We start from the raw sequence: 20030 nt of genomic DNA, 5'->3' as shown, positions 1-20030 counted from the left end.
ATCACACTTGTTGCTAATGATGTCAATGAACCAACAGAAGTGAGTTCAGAGTGCACAGGTTGTTGGAGGTTGACAGTCCTCACATTTGTGGTTGGTCTTTGGGATGTTTTGTTTGGTCGAGAGCAGCAGAATCATTAGTAGGCAGAATATCCTGTCTGTCATCACTGTACTGGTTGCAGTTCATAATTATTTATCTGTAGAATTAAGAGTTTTTGTCTGCATGGCAGTGGAAAGCATAAGACCGACAACTCCCTGACAGGGAACATCTCCAACACGCCATGGAATTGACCTATAATGACATAGGTGTGGAGTCTTTCCAAGGCTGGATCCACTGAGCTGTGCATAGTTTCTTTTGGAAAACTCATGTTGTATATACTCAATTATGTATCAGCAATAAACTTCGTATTCTTATTTTTTTCTTTTGTTTTTTTTTTTCTTTTGTCTGATACTGAGTGCATATGTAGTGTATAACAAATACACAATTGTGCTTTTGTAGTTTCTTTTTTGTGATAATACAGTTTTTGGGTGAGTGATTTTGCAAGAACAGTCAGGGGACTTGGTGAATAGAGTATAAAAATGAGTTTTTTGTTTACTGTTTTGAGAAAAAAGGTGGAAGGTTTCAAACAATACATTTTAGTAATTGTGAAAAACTGTGATCAGTATTTACACACCTGATTGTTCCAAGCATAGACACACAAGAATTGTTAATGTCAAAATAGTCTTTAAATGTCACTTTACTTCCTTAGTTACATATAACATGCTGTTTTTGAATAAGACTATTACTCTTGTGCAGTTATCTAGCAATAACTGCAGATATGTATTTGGAGATATCTAGAAACAGACACACAACTATTCTGGAGTATTTTACTTTTCTGCCATGTGTTCTATACCCTTAAAGAACAGATTTAGGCATAAAGCTGCAGGTGGAAAGAATTATGGTAAATTTTCTGGTTGTAAGTGATGAGTGAATAGGATGTTGGAACTAGTATTGTTACTGAAAACTAATGAAAAAAATACTAGTACATACCAGTATTTTTCACTCACAAGGACTATAATCATAAGGACTTTAAAGGGTTCAGAGAACATTGAATGATTTCTTTTTCAGGATAACATGTCGACACACTTTTGCACTTTAAATGCTATGTACAGTGTACTGTTTCAGTTGGATTTCTGGATTTTTGTCCCAGTAGGAATCATCATGAGGGCAATATTGATTGGAATCACCTCCTATTGTTCTTTCTACCGTCCTCATTTCTCACGGTCATTTAATGTCGTGATTTACCACTACATTAAAATGTAAACACACACTCACAATCACTTCTATCCAGTAACTGAGTGATTTGACTCTAGGACCTGTTGAAGTGGTTGCTTCATGAACATTCTCTGAAAGCTGTACAAAGACACAATGAGACGCGACAGTGATCTGGGAAATTCAATCAACATTTTATTTTCAGTATGTAGTTTTTAACAAGTCAGAAGTTTGAGGTGCATAGTCATGAAGGGAGCATGAGCAACATGGTCACAAACACAAGACAAACGGCTGAACATTCACAGGAAAGTTGATCCAGGAAAACTGGGGCTGCAGATCGGTTTTGCATGTGTGCGTGTTGAATACATTGTGGTGATGTAAGCAAAATATAGAACTCTGCTGCAAGATGTCAACTTACTGTAAAATCCTATAATTCGTATAACATCAGTGTCCTTAGATTGGTTAGGATAAAATGTGTAGATATGAGTTAGTTGCTTTGATTAAGATACAATTATGTTTTACAACCCTTGGGTGTGTAAAAATACTGTTAAATGAGTTTAAAATGCAGGACTGTTGTGAGAAATGGTGGAGAGGTCAGTGTCAGCCTGTGCTTAGAATTAAAATCTGTAGCTAGCTAGCCTTGCTCTATAAGATAATCTCTTTCAAGGGTTTAAGGAAGCAGTTTACTAGATAACATTGACACATAATAGATCACAACATGCATCATAGGTTGGAATCACTACCGATAATTTGAACATAGTTAACTGTTTAAAAATTCTTACAATGGAAACATGTGTTTGTGTCAAAATAAGGACACATTTCTCCTGTTTCAACTTATTTCATTTCTCATCTCCTTGAGTCACGATGGCTGTGAAGTTAACTTTTCGCTTAACTGAAGTTCAGCGGTTTGAACTTTAAATTTGTGCGGAATAGAACTGCAACTAACCATCATTTTATTAATCTGTCAGTGATTTTATTTATGTTTCTCCAATGATGGTTTGGTCTATAAAACATGAGAAAATAGTCAAAGAGATTAAAATAAAAGCCCATCACAATTCCTTGAAACACAAGGTGACATTATTACATTTCTTATACTGTTACTGTTGTGTAAACTAGGACCAAAGTGGCAAATTGTCACATTTGAAAACACAGAACCTTCAAACTTTTGGCATTTTGCTCAAAAATCACTGAAACAATTAACCTTTATTTAAAAAAGTTTACAATTAGTTTTCCTTTAATTGATTAATCGAGTAATTGAGTAATCGTTGCAGCTCTGGTGTGGAATGTGGGAGGAAGAGAGCAGACGTCAGACTCTTGGCTTGGCAGTGTGAGTTTCTGCTGCTATGGCAGTAAGAGCAATACTAACTCTAAGGAATCATATTGGTCAATCAGAACACTTTCCCATTGTAGTGAGTAATCTTCATGTAATGCTAAACACTGTAAGTGTTTAAATCTTACTCTCAGCTGGCAAGGTCTGAGAACGGATCAACATTTGTACAAATTTTTTCATGGATCCCTTTCCTCGTAGATTTTGTGTAAACCTATATATCTCCTTTGATTGAATATTAACATCCCTTTAATTCGGCATAGGGATTAATTTTTTATTTTTATTATTTTTACAAGCTATCTTTTAGCATTATATAAAGCAGTAGCAACAACTGCAGCACTGTATTTTAGTTTAATAATATATTGTTTTAACCATGAAAACTGTGGCATTTATTGTATCACACAGCTGCACAAAATTATAATTCAGCTTGCGTTAAATGACAGCTCTTTTTTAAAGTATGCTATCCTTATAGTCCCAATCAAAATGCAGTGAATGCATGTTGCAGGAGAGAGGAATTTATCTGATGTGTTAGACATTTACCACTGGGTGGCAGTCAAACTGTGTTTATTGTACCGTATTGCACCACTGCAAAGTAGCGTCCTACACTCTACAGTGCACACTGTACTGCATCAATGACTGCAAGCAGCTAGCTGGCCTCAAGACTCATGTGAGGTTCAGGACAGGTGTTTAGGGAGGACAACAAGACAGATCAGAATACCAAGAAGAAAGCAAAAATCTGATTTTTGAAAGCGACTAGAACTATGAAGGCAACTGTACCGCAACTAGATCTGAATTAATGCATTAAATCAGGCAGCAGTAGTTCATGTGTCACACATAAACCTGGTTGTTATTAAAACAGAACATCACTCCTACGCCCTCTTTATTTTTATATGTCTGGTTGGCTGGGCAGGTTTTTTTTATATTGAGGTTTTTCAGTTAATAATTTTGTACTGGCAGAGAGAAGAAACATTTTTTCTGGCAAGGTTAATGGGATTCACTTCAGAAAACATAAAAATAAAATTAGGTATGACAGAAAAATATGTGGACCAAACAATGGGAGCTGTGGCCACAAATCTATAGTCTGGAGTTATGCATCACAATCCCTCCGTGAAACCATCTGCTGTGTTGTTGTACTGCTATGTCTAGGTTAAAGGTATGGGGGGAAGGAAAGTGCACTAACGGACAGATCAACTCCACAATATTGCTTTTTCCTACAGGAAGACTTTGGATGTATATCCCCTCTTTACAGAGGGATCTGCACATGACTGATTAGACGTGTGTGAGCATGTGGGTGGGGGTGTGTCTGGTGCATGTGTGCGCATGTGTGCGTGTAGTGCTTCCCTATATCATAACATTCACATTTTTACAGCATAACAAAGATACTGTATCACTTCTAACGCTGCACACATACAGTGACAGTGTTATTAGCTGTTACAGTACTCACAGTAGTACATTACATATTTATCGCTATCTAAGTTCTATGAACACAGACCATTCCTAATCCCATTTACACCGAGCAATAAAATTCCATTTGAGACTTATTAAACACCTAAATTGCCCAGCGAATGACAGTTCAAACCGAGGTGTGACCAGATTTACACTGTGTTGTTTCTCGAATGCTTCTGCATTGTATTTGTCTATTGAATAAAATCTGATTGCCTGAAAGAATTCAGAAGGCAATCTGAGACACATTTATGCAGATGGTGTTCAAGTGGATGCATTGATCTTCCAAAGACATTCATGACAAACAGAGGTTGTCTTAGTGCAAAACATCACCGAAATGGCAATCCAAAGTGTTGAGTGCATATATGATAGTGGAGTAATAATGTTTTCTGTGGTTGTGACAAGGGTTGCTGTAAAGATAAACTCAGAAAAAAATGCAATGCATTTGTGAAAGGAGAAACACAGAATATTATTGTGTCTTGCATGGTGTTTTATAGGTGCCAAATAGCAATCAGACTTCAGTCAGGCTTTTTGGAACCGATTAGTGTGGTAGCCCTGAGAGCAAAACATGCTCTATTTTAGGAAACCCATTCAAATAGCCAAAACACAAGATAATATCATCAATCCAGTGTGCAATGTTTAAAAAATGCAATGCACTGCAACCACAGAAAAGCTGTGCATTTCAACATTTGTGTGGGTTATCTTCACAGCATTTTGTCTTCCTGCAGCACATGTATTATCTTGTAAGATTTTTTTTCTAACTTGATACAGAGAGCCACTAAATATCAAAGCCATATGGTTAACTGAGTACTATCAGAATTCAGTCTGGCTCCTGAAGTTTCACAAAATAGGTTCAAATGGGCCATGATGTCAAAAACGTTGCATAATGTTGCTTTGAGCTCTCGTTCTTCTTGATAGAACTTCCATCCACGAAAGGAATTCTGTGCCAAGTGTAAATGGGATCTAATGTAGATTGATCCAATGCAGGAAAAAAACTGTCTAATGTAGATATATGATCTTAATATCAATACATTAGTCGAACTAAGATACATTTGTGTAGTGTAGATACATCCATTGGTACAATGATCTATGCCTTGGACAGACGGTTATCAGCCAGTCCAGGCACATCTATAAAGTGCCTTATAACAGGTTATTGCATAATCTGATGTCCGTCTTATTGCTTCCATTGAAAGCAAGAAGGGAAATGCACTCCAATATTACAGAGCAGCAGGCTGACAGAAGTGAACAAATAGAAAAATAACATAAAATTTCACCATAGAGTTCTGTTCCAGTAAGACAACATGTACTCAGTGCTAAAACCATGTCGACACAGTGCTGTTGTCAGGTATCAGTCAAAATTACAATGTTAAAATGTTATTTTTTTCAAAACTCTTGTAATATACTGTCAGACAATGATGACTGTGAGGTCACTTCTACTATTTGTTGTTCCATGAAGTCACTCTGACCACCAGTAAAGTGCTGTATTGTTTGCACGCAAGGCCAATGTGCTACCCTCTAGTATCAAAGTGGCTCGTTGTAGCTGAGTATATGTGTGTTTGTGTGTGTTTGCGTGTAGCTTTCAGCTGTTGTAGCTATTTACGCTATGTACTAAAGTATGTGGGTGTAGCAAGTCATGTCTGGCAGCTTCACAAAAGTGACTTCTCTCATGGAGAGTCGCATGAGGAGGGCGCTCTAGGTTTCATTGGCCATTTTAGCACTGAGCTCATCCGTGTTGACTTATCACAGGGTAAAGTGGAGACATGATGTTATCCAGATTTTGTTGGCTTTTCCTGTTTTGTTTCTGCTAAGCAAAAAAAAACATGTTAAATGCTGTTAAAATTGGACATGTTCTTCCATATACATTGTAATGTATGTGTAGAAAGTGTGGATTTTTTATTTGTCAGTTTGCTCTCATCAGCGCCCACAAAACTCTCGCATACCTGTTATAATTTTAAGTGCTAATACACTGGTTCTCTTTGAAAACTCAGATCAATCTTCATATAATCTTCAACGCTCAAAGTTTTAAGTATAGTCAATAGCTAGAGACTTACATAGAATATTATAGTGGTCCAACAAAACTGTACCACTGCTCTTGAGGGATATTCACACATTCACTTTATAATAATACTAACACTGGATATAATTTCTTTGTAAAGAATTAAAATGGTTTTTTTGGACAATATTTTACACGTTTTCCCTGACAGTCTTTACATTCTTCTGCAGTGATCTGTCCCACTGCTGGGCTACCTGCACCACTGAGACTTTATTAATGGACTTGTTTGGCCTATAGCACAGTTACAAGTACATATATATATATATATATATATATGTGTGTGTGTGTGTGTGTGTGTGTTTGTATATATATACACACACGTTGTATTGTCATGTTGTTTTCTACAGGTTTACTTTTGAATCCAGTTTGAGTCCACATACAAATGTGGAAACGGGAAATAAGTATCTGGAGAGGTGCATTTGTTGCTGTCTTGGCTTGCAAGTTATTCTAGTGCACCACGAAAGAAAATGCCAACTTCTTTTGCTCCTTTCGCAACGTTGTTTAACTGTATGACTCAAACTTAGAGTTAATAAAACATTCTTAGATTCAGAGTAAGTGTCTATCTTTCCCAGTCATACCTGCAGGCCAATACCTAAAAGTTTCCATCCCTGACCTGGTTAAAGGGGTTAAAAAAAAGGTTGTAGCAGTGTTGGGAGGGGCGTTGACAGGTCTTTTGACACTTCAGGTTGATTTGGAGGATTAAATGGGACCAGACGGAGACACAAGGAAATGTTCCTGTACTGTGGTGCAACATATACTTATATGAAGTTCTATAAAATGTGCACATGCTAAAAATGCATTGGTTATTAGTCAGAAGCAGCATGATTAAGTTCATTCCTTTCTATAGGGAGCTGGGTAGGCTGGGGATTGTCTTTGATGAGGGTTAGGGTTGTTGTTTTTTTTTGTTTTTTATATATATTTTCTGTGTTTTTATCCTCCCACCAGCAGAGGGAGCAGAAGCAGAACAGGCACCTGTGTTTATCTAAAGCAAAACAATAAAACCTGTGCAGAACTGGATCCTTCAGTCACCTTTGGAGAGCCCAGTTGTCAGCCTCAGTTAACCTGCGCTCTATCAAAATCTCCCGTCAGCATTAATGAACCAAACACCCCAACAGTGTGTCTAACCTGGACCCAGCAGTAAACGGTAAACTTCAGACTGGCATTGTAGAGGTTAAGGCCAGTCGATCAGGACGGAAAGGTCAGGAAAAAATAGCATTTAAGACCCCTGGAAAGCCAACACAAGAGTAAGTTCACTTTCAATCAGTACTCTACCAGATCCTTAAACGTTGAAATGCCATTTTACAAGCAGCATTAAAAATGTATATTTACCTGTGTTATTTACAGATCATTTTATTTCAGAGTGACTGAAAAATGTTGGCTTTCACTTATGAAAAAAATAATCTTGGTTAATGGTCCTCTGGTTTGTGTTCACTGGTGGATTTACATCAGTGTCGTGTGACGGTTAAAAGAAGCATTTCAGCAGTTAGGCGATGTTCAGCGAACATCATGGCAGTTCATAGATTATGGCAATTCTTTGTGGTATCCAAGTGTGGTCAGCTTAGTTTGGGTCCAAGTTTGACGAAGAGTTCTGGAGAAGATGAGAACCTCAGGAATTTTAAACTAAGAATCAAACTTATGGTAGCTTGTCAGCTAAGACTGTAAAGTATGTTTTGAAGTGGAAGTTAAAGGCTTAAATTTGTTCTGTAAAAAAGTATCTTAATGCACTGGAGGATCAGTCCTTCCTCTAAATTCATGTAGCAGTTAAAACATACATGAGTAATATTAATGAATAATATGAAAACATGAATAATATTTTATGAGGACATGCATTCAGTAAAAAAAGAGGTTATCGTGGAAGGTGTGGAAACCTCAAGTGTGTGAAACTGGAGGCCGTATATATCAGAAAATGTTCGGTTCAGTAACATGTAGAGCTGAATTCAGTAACAGGCTGTGGTCTGTGTCACAATTGGGCTGCCATGTAAGTGAGAGAGTGATCCAGGCCTATGCACATTTCACACTTCCCAAATCTCAAGCATGATTTAAAATAGACATTTACAAGTTGTATTAGTTAGCCACTAGTAAGATAAAACAGTCCACCGATGATAACTTTTTCTCTGAGCGTGTACATTTGTCTAACGTATATACAAACGTACAGACATACTTTGCATCTTGCTCAAGCCTTTGGTGTTCCTTTGTTGTCAGCTTTGGCTCCTGAAAGTCCATTTTCTGTGTTGTCATTCCCTGAGGAGCTCACCAAGCACTCTTTACTGCAGGGAACAGAGATACAAGCGGTTACTGTTCTGCAGAACCCCAAATAATGTTGTGTTGGACACAAATTAGGCATAAGTCATCAACATTTCATTGAAACATGTCAAAAAGAACTTGATGCTACTTGGCAAAGTCATTAGTAACATTTTGTATAGATGTATTATAGAAATCTGTCATATTTCATCTATAAAAATCTACCACTTTTGCGCTTTTTTTTTTGCTTAATGCTCTCTGTTTATTGGCTGCAGTCTAAGCTTAGTACCCAACATTATTTTCACGATAGGTGGGCAGCTGTACAAATTTATTTACATTTATTGCTAAATTGTACAAAAATGTCCCATTAATATGACATTCTGTAGTTTTGACCCAATTAGGATGACAGTTGAAATAAAAAATCGATATGAAAACTGCATTTCTGACTTTTGACACCATATACAGCACAGTCAGGTAACATTGTAAGACACTCAGATATTCTGTTCTAGTCTCGTTATACTAGGTTGTTTTTACACTGTGATCTGCTTATCAGAAAGCAAAATCAGAGATGATCGATGTATTTCTCTCACTGTGTCACAGCATTTTGCAATACATTACACAACAATTACCCTGACTGATGATGCACACTACTGTCTAAGGTTAGCCACATTTTTTGTCAGAGAATAACAGCTTAAATCGAACAAGTTAAGCAAAATCTATTTGTTAATAGTCAAAAATATATGTGCAAGTCTCTGTCACATTCAGTTATTATGAATAGACAGTAATATATATGATAAGCTTATTACTGTCTATAGTCATGTATATTCTTAATTTGTCCCTTGTGCCCTTATTTACCATAGTCAAGGATCTACTCACTTCTTCTCATCATCCTTCAACAGGAAGTGAACAACCAAGGCCTTTATCACCATGATGATGATAACTAAGCCAATGACTCCACCCAGCACTGAGACAATAATGACTGTCAAAGTATTGTCAACCTCCTTCACTGAAAAGGAGGAGAGAGGGAGAGACATTGTGAGGGTGAAAGACAAGGACAGTTAGATAATAATGTAGACAGTGCAGAGGAGTAACAAGAGTGTTCTAAAATACTAGCAGCAGAACACCCAGCTTTGTTTTCAGTCTAAGGGTATAAATCATAAAACTGTGTATTTGTGTTCCAAGTGCATGTAAGGTTGTGCTTCTGTGACATACTTTGGTCCACCACTATAAGCGTGAAGACAGCGCTGTGGTTGCGGTTCTTCTCTTTCGGGTTCCTGGCAAAACAGATGTACTCTCCTTCATCTTCAAACGTGATGTTCCACAGCAAGATGGAAATGTTCATGTGAGGAGGCTTTGAGTTCCCGACGAACTCCACTCGCTCATGGTACACCTTGACATCCGGCTCCACATACTCCATAGGAATTAGTCCTTCACATAACTACACACACACACACACACACACACACACACACACACACACACACACACACACACACACACACACACACACACACACACACACACACACACACGCATGCTTACTTAGATACACAATGTAGTTAGCTAAGTACATTTCCATGTGCTCACAGATCTGTATCAGCATGTGTTAACCTACAATTTTACTGATGCATGCAACACACAATAAGTCTTTAAAGGCCGTTTTTGCGCTTGTCTATAAGGCATGTCTATGTTGCTTATATTTTCAGGTGTTTGTGTGCAAGTGTGTGCATGTTGTACCTTCCTAAAGGTTCCATTGTCATTATACTGCCAGTTGAAGTAGAGGTTTTTGATGCCAATACAGGAGGAGGAGGTGCAGGTCAGCAGAACTGTGGAGCCATTCATTGCTTCAATCTGAGACACTTTACCTGTCGAAACCTCCAGTCCACCAGCAGTCCATATACCTGAACCAAGGGAGAAGGGGGAAAAAAACACATCTGAAATGCACAGAAAATGCTGTTTTTGATAAATATCAGAAACACACAGAATATATTGCAGCATATATACAGTAGGGACCAAAAACAAAGCACAAGGTCAAGTCCAGTAAAGGTCAAAATATTTTTGGGGCAAAAATAACATTAGGAAAAGAGATGTTTTTACATTAGGACTTGACTGGCTGGCTAGGGTTGCTCTAAAAGATGAAAGCAGCTTATGAGTAATGGCATATTATGACATACTGGCTTACTCGGTGCAACTAATTAAATGACAGCTTTCATGACTTAATTTTATTTTTACTAATACTTTCAACGAAATGTGATATTGTGTCATCAATTTTTTTAATGAATTAAAATCATATTTTCAGCAATGTAATCATACAGATTTATGGCCTTTGATGTAACCGTGTTTTTAATTTGACTCATGATTTCAAGATAATCTCAATACCATACTTTAGCACAAAAACTGGAAAAAATGTGTCAGACATTTGCTTGGTATGTAACACAAATTTATTTTATTTTCTTAAATAAGAGAGAAGTATAAAACTGAAATTGCAATTTCAAAATTTCAACATCACAGTAACAGAGACCTGTCCCTTATGCATTTGCTGATGCTTTTTTCTGTGTCGTACAGGCCCATCTAGAGACAGGAAGTTCAAATTAGCTTATGCTATAATTCATGGTGTGCCGTATCAGTTCATACCACCAACTTGTCCCAATGAATAAATATGAACACATTACAAATTTGCCTAAACCACAAATGCCTTATTGAAGCTGTTTGCTTTACTTTTCCAGACTTGTTTCATGGTTATACAATCCGCTATTAACCCGTCGCAGAAGCAGTTATTATAAGGACAAAGGAAATTTACAGCAATATGTATATAATGTTCTCTATGTAAATATAATCGGATGCACTTCAAAAATTAGAGTTCATACATCTTCAATTGCAAACCACAGTGTCCTGATATCCTATTGGTGAACAGAGAACAGAGAAGACTGATGTTATGATCAAATAGTCAAAAACAAAAGCATTCTGCTTCTTTTCTTCACTGAAAGCACAAACTGTGCATTCTTACTGTGTTGTTTCATGCAGACTGTATAAACATGGACAACCTGGTGAAAAAATAGAGTTTCATTATATTCAAGGTTGGAATCGAAATTAAAAATGAATATAGGCTACCAGTCACTACAAATAGAAAAATGGTTGGTCAAATTCACCCTCTTGTCCACTCATATTAATGGACATTAATCCAAGTTTGTGTAATTGGGTTACATTAACTATTAAATATATGCAAGATAGTAATAATGTTAAACATATATGTCGGTTACTACATACATAGATAGATAGATACTTTATTACTGCCAAGGGAAATTCAAGAACTGTGCTAACAAAAAAAAAATAATCAGCTAAAATATCTCATATCCCCTTTTCTTGAAAGCCAGACTTGTTATGTGTTATGGTTAATATGCTGGTTCTGCTCTGATTGTATGTCTATGCATATAGTAGCTTTAGAACCAACATATTTCTCAGTGAGCACCTTGAAATGTTGACATGATTATCCTTTGAAGAGGCTATGACTGATACAGGATGTGTAATGTGACAAAAATAGTAGAGTCCCCAATGAGATTACTATCAGATAATCAAGGACCCAACACTGCTATGCTCAATTAATAGCGAGTCGCTTTGAATGTTGCTGCCACAAGGAATTTTGGAACAGCATTGTTATCTTTGCTTTTGTAGCAGATGGCAGAGTGTAGTCTGTGCGAAAGGAAGCGGTGAAACATTTTTCTTTAGCATTTCGAGAACTTGACCAGCTGTTTTCATGGCTTCCACAGAGATATTTCCAGGTTATTTCCCCTACTTAGGAATTCATCAACGATGCCATCAGATTTCTAAGTATAAGTCATGTGACATGAGTTCACATTTTGCTAAATTCTCCATATTTCTGCTCATTTCTTCATTGCTATCAGTTCTTCATTGCTTCTCTGCATAATGAGCGCAGTGGCCAGATTACGTCTAAGCCTGAGGTGGGCAATTGACCAATTGACCGACTGCCTGACTTACTGGGAATGATTGACAGACCAAGAAGAGATAGTGGGACAGAAACCCTTCCAAATGAAAACACAAATATCAAACCACTTTATGACAAATTATTCTTGTTGTTCTGTGATTTTGTTGTGCAAAGCAGAAACTACACGGTACCTCTTCCACTTCAAAAGAGAGCTCATGTTTATTGATATTTGGGTCTTGCAGGGCAGATTATGTTGGTTGTGCAATGACAGCTGCTGTAATTCTCAGACTGTTGCTCGGGTGTCTGTCACACTTGGGTTCTATTTATAAAAGCTCTCGGCCATACTGACCTGTTCAGGATCAAATTGCTCTTGGACATAGTGCAGACAGGGTGAGAGTACATGTATGCCTATGTTTTTACGAAGGACTTACATCCAGTTGTATATTACAATTAATAATAATAATTAGAATTTCTGTAGCCTTTTATGATCTAGATTTTAGTGGGAAACCGGTCTAACCTACAACCCAAGTATAGTGCTACTGTGGCACTTTGAATGTTAGACTATTCTTGAAAACACAAAACTTTGAACCCATTTTTCTCAAAAACGAAAAAAGGGTGTTGAAGCACTCTGCTTCCAAACCTTTCAGTTGGTGTTACTGTCCGTAAAAGTGCCATGAATTTCCATTTTCTTTCCTGAAAATCCGACAACAGACTAAGCAGCTAATTAAAATCTGTGTCAACAGAATAAAGCAAGTGTCAAGCAGGATAAAGTCTTGATCAGTCAATTTGTAAGGATGATAAATAGTGGTAAAAACAAGTAGATGTTAGGGATGCTGTGTCATCTTTCTGTTTCCTCTGTTTTTCTTTATTGCAATATGTGTTGGGTCATAAAGTGCTGGACCTCACCTGGAAGCCCTCTGGTCATATGCAAATTTGTTAATATGGGTGAATGGAACCATCACGGACCTGATCATCAAATATACTGTTAATTCATTACTTGATGAAACAGTGTGAGGCCATCATGTGCTGCCAGAACAGCTGCCATGCACCCTGGCACTGAGTCTCTGTAACTTTGCTGGAGAGATGAACACCACTCTTCCAAATGATATTCCCTCATTTGGTCTTTTATGTCTGTTTTGATGAAAGGGCTGGAGATCGCTGTGCAGCATGTCAGATGTTCAATAGAGTTGAAATCTAGTGGCTGTGAAGGCCATAGCATATGATTTACAAAATTTTCAAACTCATCAAACCATCTAGTGACCCCTTGTGCCCTATGGATAGTGACACTGCTATGATAGAGGAAACTACTCCCATCAGAATAGAAAGATTTCACCATAGGATAAAGGGGAATAACTTTGTATTGATTAGCAGTGACCACACTATCTGAGGAAAAAGCACCCAGTGGACCTAAACCATGCTAGCAAAATGCCCCACAAAATGTAAAAGCGCCACCAGATCTGCCCAATGAAGGGTTAGGGGTTCAGGATTTTCTTTTCATTTGTCACTCATCTGTACATATGATGTGCTCATAAGTAAACGACGAACAATTGTTTGGATAACTGGGAAGTCTGCTCCCACGCATCGTATACAGAATGGTTCAAGTTGAACATAAACACTGATACACCAGTAAAATATATAGTTAGTATAGATTTTATAACTGTGGTGGTAATATGTGAATATATTTATAAAATGAATCTTTAAATGATTTGACACGAAGGAACTATTAGCTGTCTAGCTGCATTTTCTTTGCTCAGTTTCCTGCATTTGTTCTTTTGTCTTTTAAGTCTCATCCCTGCTTCTTGGCTTCTTTCACCTGACATTTCTACCTCTCTGTTGCCGTTTTTGACTCGTCTCCTTTTGGCAGCAACATGGGACATTTGGGTTCTGCTTGTTCTTTTCTGCTTCTGGTTTTGCTCTTCTAATGGACTCTTACTATTCTCTATTTGCAGCACTGGGCACTTTCTCTCTCACTCTATTTCTTTTTTTTCAGTCCTTCTGTCTTCTGTCTTGCTCTCAGAACTTGCTCCTCTGGGACGCTATAACTAAATAAGAACAGGAGCAATGTGGAGAGCTAGTCTGTGCGTGTCTGCGTGTTTGTGTTTTGGTGTGGTAGAATCGATGACGGCTTAGAGGTTTGAAACATTAGACTGCTGCTTAAACTCTGTGATAAGTACAATAATGAATAAACTTTTACCCTTTATCAATAATTACTGACTAGTGAGCAGCTTTTGAATCAGAGTGCTCCACAGGGATAAATGCTGCTCAGGAAAACAAGTGAGAATGGAAGTGAGAAGCTCCCTTCTTAATGGTTTACGTGATGTTTCCTCATCGTCCCAGGAAGTATGATGATGCTTTACATATCAGAGAGGAGTGTCCCCTCTCATGGCCAGAAATAGATTTCACACCTCCCTCGCTTTACACCTCTGCTCTCTACTATCACTTCTCTCCTCATCCCCTTGCTCTTCTCTCTCTGTGCTCTCCTCCTGTCTTTACAGTTTGTCCTGACAACACCCACAGATCCACATCCTGTAATAATATACTACACTAGTTATGCACTGCAGACAGTATCACTTTGTCCTGGTTGGGAAACATCAATATGGGAATCACCGATGGGAGGAAAAGCAACTGGCTGTGCGTGCGTGTCCTTGGCTGCCTGTCAAGGTGAAGTGTTTTTTTTTCTCTTTCTTTCTTTCTTTCTTAAGTAGGCCAGAGATTGAAGGGTTAATGTATTTCTGAGTGAACCCATAGAGAACTGACCGAGGACACTATTACCTCTATGAAAGAAAGAGAGGGAGGGAAGTGATGGGAAAGGTGGGAGAGAAGGGAGGGCGAGAAGAGAGAAGACAGGGAAACAGAGGTAATGGAGGAGCGACAATGTGTAGGAAGTGATGGAGGGAGTTGCCAGGGAAGACGAGAGGGGTGGGTATGAGAGAGTTAAAGGAAGTGAGACGCCCTCTCCAAGGTGAATGACTGACAGCAGGGTAGAACATTACGCCGGCAGCAAAGTAACTCAAACAACGTAGCTGCTGGTGTTGGTGGACAAGATGGGTTGGCGTTAAAGGGGAACTTCGTTTTTTTTTCAACCTGGGGTCTGTTTTCATATGTCTTTTCATACATGTGAGTGATGGAGAAATGAATTTTCGACATAGCTCCAGTATTTAGCCAGGCAGGCTGCTTCGCAGCTTAGCTAGCAGCTCAGCAAGCGAAAAGTATGGGGCAACTTGCCCCCCCACGTCAAAGTTCGCCCTAACGTGCTTTTTTTCCCCACACTGACCGGCTCGGATAGTCTCAACCACTGGTGTAGTCCAGGGTATACAGCGGTATACGGCGTATACCCACTTATTTTTCAGTTAGCATTGCGTATACCCACTTCTAATGCTCCCGGGTGCGCATCATTCAGTAATATCTGTGTGCCAGGTAGCCCTCTTTTCCTTAAGGATGATGAAGCCATGAACAACCCTCCTCTGCCTGTAATTGGCTGGTACATGCTACCTTCACTGATTCGATTGGTTAACTTTAGGGATGAGCCAATCAGAGGCAGAGTAGGGCGGGTCATACAGAGGAAAATTTTGCTAACGCCTCTGTGGCACTCCAGTTGATTGACAGGTCTGCTTGAAAGATGCGCGGAAATGCGAGAAAGTCAGAATAAACACCTTTCAAGTGAGTGGCACGTATCAAGCAAACCTACTTTCATGGACGATATAATTCTCAGGTAAGTTTTAAGGTGGTTTCCAAATGAATCATTGTTTTAAAATACTGGCAACAGGACTGCACATTTCAAGGAGAGGATATTTTGTCGCCAGTGGTTAAAGCTGCAGTCAATTCCAGCCATTTTCAGTACAAAAAAATCGCTAATATTCTATTTGTAAATAAAAATATGACGAGAAATACAGGGAATATTGGACGCGCATCGCGAGGTGCATTTCCTCGAAAACGACCTATTCGTGGATCATATACCGTCTTCAAGACATGTTTTGGACAAAATAGTTTACTGGCTTGTTTCGTCTGGATGTCCAAGGTTGGATTATGGCCGTTTTTTGTGGAATATTTTCATCTGTGTGTAATAATGAACCCGGAAATGTGAGTCGCGCTGTGTACGTTGAAGCCGTGTATAGAGAATGGATGGATGGATATTCGTTGTTTGTCGGACAAATGTGTTTATATTACCCGCTGTGGTAATCACATCTGAAAGTGGTTCATACCGGCGGATTCATGAGAATCTAAGCTTTCCATCGGCGTATAGTGTTTGTATAATCACGTTTGCAGTTTCAGACATTTAGCAAATTGCTTATGCAGATCTCAAAGTGTACCGCGGGCGGGACACTGAAGCGCAACTGAAGCGCAACGGGTTAAACTGAGTGTCGGGCCGAGTCTGACTAACGTTTTGAAAGGCTAATGTTATTCTAACGTAAGTCTGAAGCTAGCTAGATTGGGATAATGTGGGAAAACCTCTAGGCTGGTAGTTGATTTTAAAGTAAGTAAAAACACAAGAATGGGGACAGGTAGTTTAAGATTCGACCTAAAACAATATTGGGGTTTTATTCATGATGAAATATGAACAAGGATGCACTGTCAACTTCATATTTGAAGTATTTTAAATAAATGTTCAAAAGTAACTGAAACACCATGTTTGCCTCATGATAAATACATGTTACATTAATCCAGTTTGCTTGCGTGACCAATAATAACTACAAACTGCTCCTAATCAAGTCATGATAATTTTATAATAGTGGGCAGGTAGAAATGACTGAATAAATTGAATAGAGTAGTCTTCTATGTCACTGTTTCTAAAACAGGGCGTTTTTCTGGACTAATTTTTTTTTAAAAAAGGTGAAAATTAAGAGTATACCCACTTCTCCAGAGACCACTGCACCACTGGTCTCAACGAGTGTCCCACAACATACTAGAGATGAGAAGTTTTGACCGGTGTTTTTCCCGCGCCAAAACCAGTGTTTTGGCGCAAGCTATCGCGCTATTTCGGAACGAGATTTGCTGTCTAGCGTCCTGAGATTTGGATACAGACCACAACAAATAGCGATCGCCAAGTAATGTGGAGGTTTTCGTTCACTTCTCATCTCTAGTATGTTGTGGGACACTCGTTGAGACTATCCGAGCCGGTCAGTGCGGGGAAAAAAAGCACGTTAGGGCGAACTTTGACGCGGGGGGGCAAGTTGCCCCATACTTTTCGCTAGCTGAGCTGCTAGCTAAGCTGCGAAGCTGCCTGCCTGGCTAAATACTGGAGCTATGTCGAAAATATTTGTACTTTTTAATTTATTTATTTTTACTTGATTAAATGGTTTTCATTAATAATCAGCTTAATTTACTTGCATCAAAAAGGCAGCTTACATCTGCAATCGCTTCCAAACCACCGCTTGTGTCTTTGTTTTTAAAACTAATCCTGCTTTTTCTGGTCTGTATGACATTTTATTAACTGACTTTTAAAGACAGGTGCGACTGACATTTCAGCACTGTGGTCTCAGCCATCCTTAATAAAACATTATGTCAAAATCTAGAATGCCACAGAAATGATCAGATAGTGTGGTGATTCTGCTGTTTTTCAACAACTTTTGATAGGATTTAATCCCCATAGCCTGTATTTTTTCCTCTTTCTTCATCGAGTAGTTAATTGTATTTTTTGTTAAATTTTACATGTTCAACACTCGCGTTTAATACTTAAAAAGCAAGCTTGTTTCTCATCATTTTAGCTCCTGACAGTCATTTGTGATAAACTGTGACTGGGGCTATTGTGACAAATGATGCACCGATAAAGTGACTGTAGTATCCTGGACTGTGTTATTCAGGCCTTACCCTGACCAAAGTGCGTTATTATGAGTTTAGCCAACTAAAGTCATGTGCTATTATGTGATTAAAATCTTTTCTTAAGGTCTTGGTTGGACAACATAAACAGTGTAAATTGTACTGGTTACAGAATTAAAATATATGAACAAAAGTAAGAAATTTAAATAGCTGAAGCATATTGAATCTCAGATTGGTGCTAAAGATATTTCTGCATGGGACTTTTGGGTGAAGAATGAGCAACTTGATATGACACATCCTGTAGGATAGTTCACCTAAGCATGGCACTGAAACAATAATCTTTACATGCACCCCTTGATCTTTTTGTGTCATAAAGACTGACTGTACTCAACTTTCAAAACAACTGAGAGCAGGGAGGGAATTGCGAGGCGTGGGGGCACTATTGGGTGCTAGAATAAAACCAGGGAGGGTATGAGCAAAAGCACCGATCACCACTGCACCACTACGTCACTACCAGTAACACTATGATCACACATACGCATGCACTGTACATGAACTGTAGCTATACCAAATCTGACCCAAAAGTTCTTCTTGATTCCCCCCTTTTAATTATTTTTTGTAGAAAAAGACACCTTATTAAGTACATGCACAAAGAGTCATTTAGCGAGCCACTCCAGCCCAACAACCAGATATTCATCATGGCCAAAATGAGAGCAGCCAAAGGCTGGATGTTATTGACCTTGATGCCCTCCGTATAGCAACAAGTAAGTATCACCTGTGAAACAGTATGCATTTTAGCTGTCAGTTTTTGAAAAAGGAGGACTGGACATGAGAGCTGAAGCAGAGGCAACAAAAAAGCAAATGGTAATACGGAATAATCAACAGAAAAAAGGTATGGATTTACTGTGACAGCAGTGAACCACCCAACCAGAATGGCATAAAAAAATATCCAAAGCAAAGGGAGCAAAAGCAGCAAATGAGGAGGGTGTAGAGGACATGGGAACAAGTTTAGATTTATAGGGCAATGAAAGGAATTAACCCAACCACAAGCTGCCATGGAGGCATTTTACAGAAGGACAGTGATCTGGTGTAATGTAGAGATATAGTGGAAGACAGCGGAATGACATGGCACCTAAAGCCACATAGAGAAGTATAACTCACCCAGCAGCAGTGCAACTGCCAGACCAGCCTGAAGTAGATCCCCAGATCTCAGCCGACCAGAGACACCCGAACCGGTGCTGTCCACTGACGCCATGACACCGACACCACCCGTCTGTCTGTCTGTGGTCCTGTCTGTCCTTCTGTGTTACAGAAAGTGTGTCTGTCTTCAGGTCTGCCAGCTACTGTGTGTGTTTGACTTATGTGCCTCTGGAGCAAGGTGGGACACTGAGCTGTGTAGCCGAAGGAAGAGTCTCAAGTCCTGATCTCAGTCCCTCCCTCTTCTCTCCTCCTCTGCACTCTGTCCCAGGAATGAACAGAGGGAGGAAGCGCAATAAAGAGGAGGATAGATTCCTTCTGGGAGCTCTCTCTTGTCCAGTTGTTCCCTGCTCTGCTCTCCAGCAGCCCAGGAAAGCAGAGGGAAAAAGACAGACTGAAGAATGCAGCAGTTGATTGAAGAGTGCAGCCTCTTGGTCCCTTTGGCTCCCTCCTTTCCTGTCTTCTGTCGCTGTCTCTGGCAGACTCAGTGGTGATTATCCAGCAAAGCAGAGTGTGAGGCGAAAGGCAGAGAGGAGAAGCGAGGCAGAGCGGTAGCAGTGCAGCAGCGTAGTGTCAAACAGATCCACTGCTCCAGCAGCAGCAGCAGCAGCAACAGCCAGGGTAGCAGGCTGGCCGACAAACCCCATAGGGGGGAGACATAGGCTGGAGGGGGGGAGGAGAACACACAAGAGGCACAGAGGGATGCTGGAGCGGCGCCAGCAGCCAGGCAGAAAAGCAGAAAGTGCGTGTCTCCCTAGCCGGCACAGGGAGGAATGGGCGAGAGAGAGGTACTGCAGAGGTAGAGGTGAAGAGAGAGTGA

The 20030-nt window shown here is 39.3% G+C and overlaps 1 protein-coding gene across 1 annotated transcript; it reads right to left on the bottom strand.

Moving 5' to 3' along the window:
* Positions 1–1431: 1431 nt before the first annotated feature.
* scn4ba (sodium channel, voltage-gated, type IV, beta a) lies at positions 1432–20030 on the bottom strand. The gene is made up of 5 exons (XM_022214658.2): positions 19175–20030; positions 10051–10214; positions 9526–9751; positions 9190–9319; positions 1432–8339 (listed from the first exon to the last, which is right to left on the bottom strand). Exons 1-5 carry the CDS (start codon positions 19266–19268, stop codon positions 8246–8248), a joined length of 708 nt encoding a protein of 235 aa, XP_022070350.1. The 5' UTR covers positions 19269–20030; the 3' UTR covers positions 1432–8245.

The sequence above is a fragment of the Acanthochromis polyacanthus genome, chromosome 13 (genome assembly GCF_021347895.1).
Source record: "Acanthochromis polyacanthus isolate Apoly-LR-REF ecotype Palm Island chromosome 13, KAUST_Apoly_ChrSc, whole genome shotgun sequence".
Taxonomy (NCBI): domain Eukaryota; kingdom Metazoa; phylum Chordata; class Actinopteri; family Pomacentridae; genus Acanthochromis; species Acanthochromis polyacanthus.
Note: the sequence above shows the minus strand (reverse complement) of the source record. Positions and strands in the feature narration are given on the sequence as shown.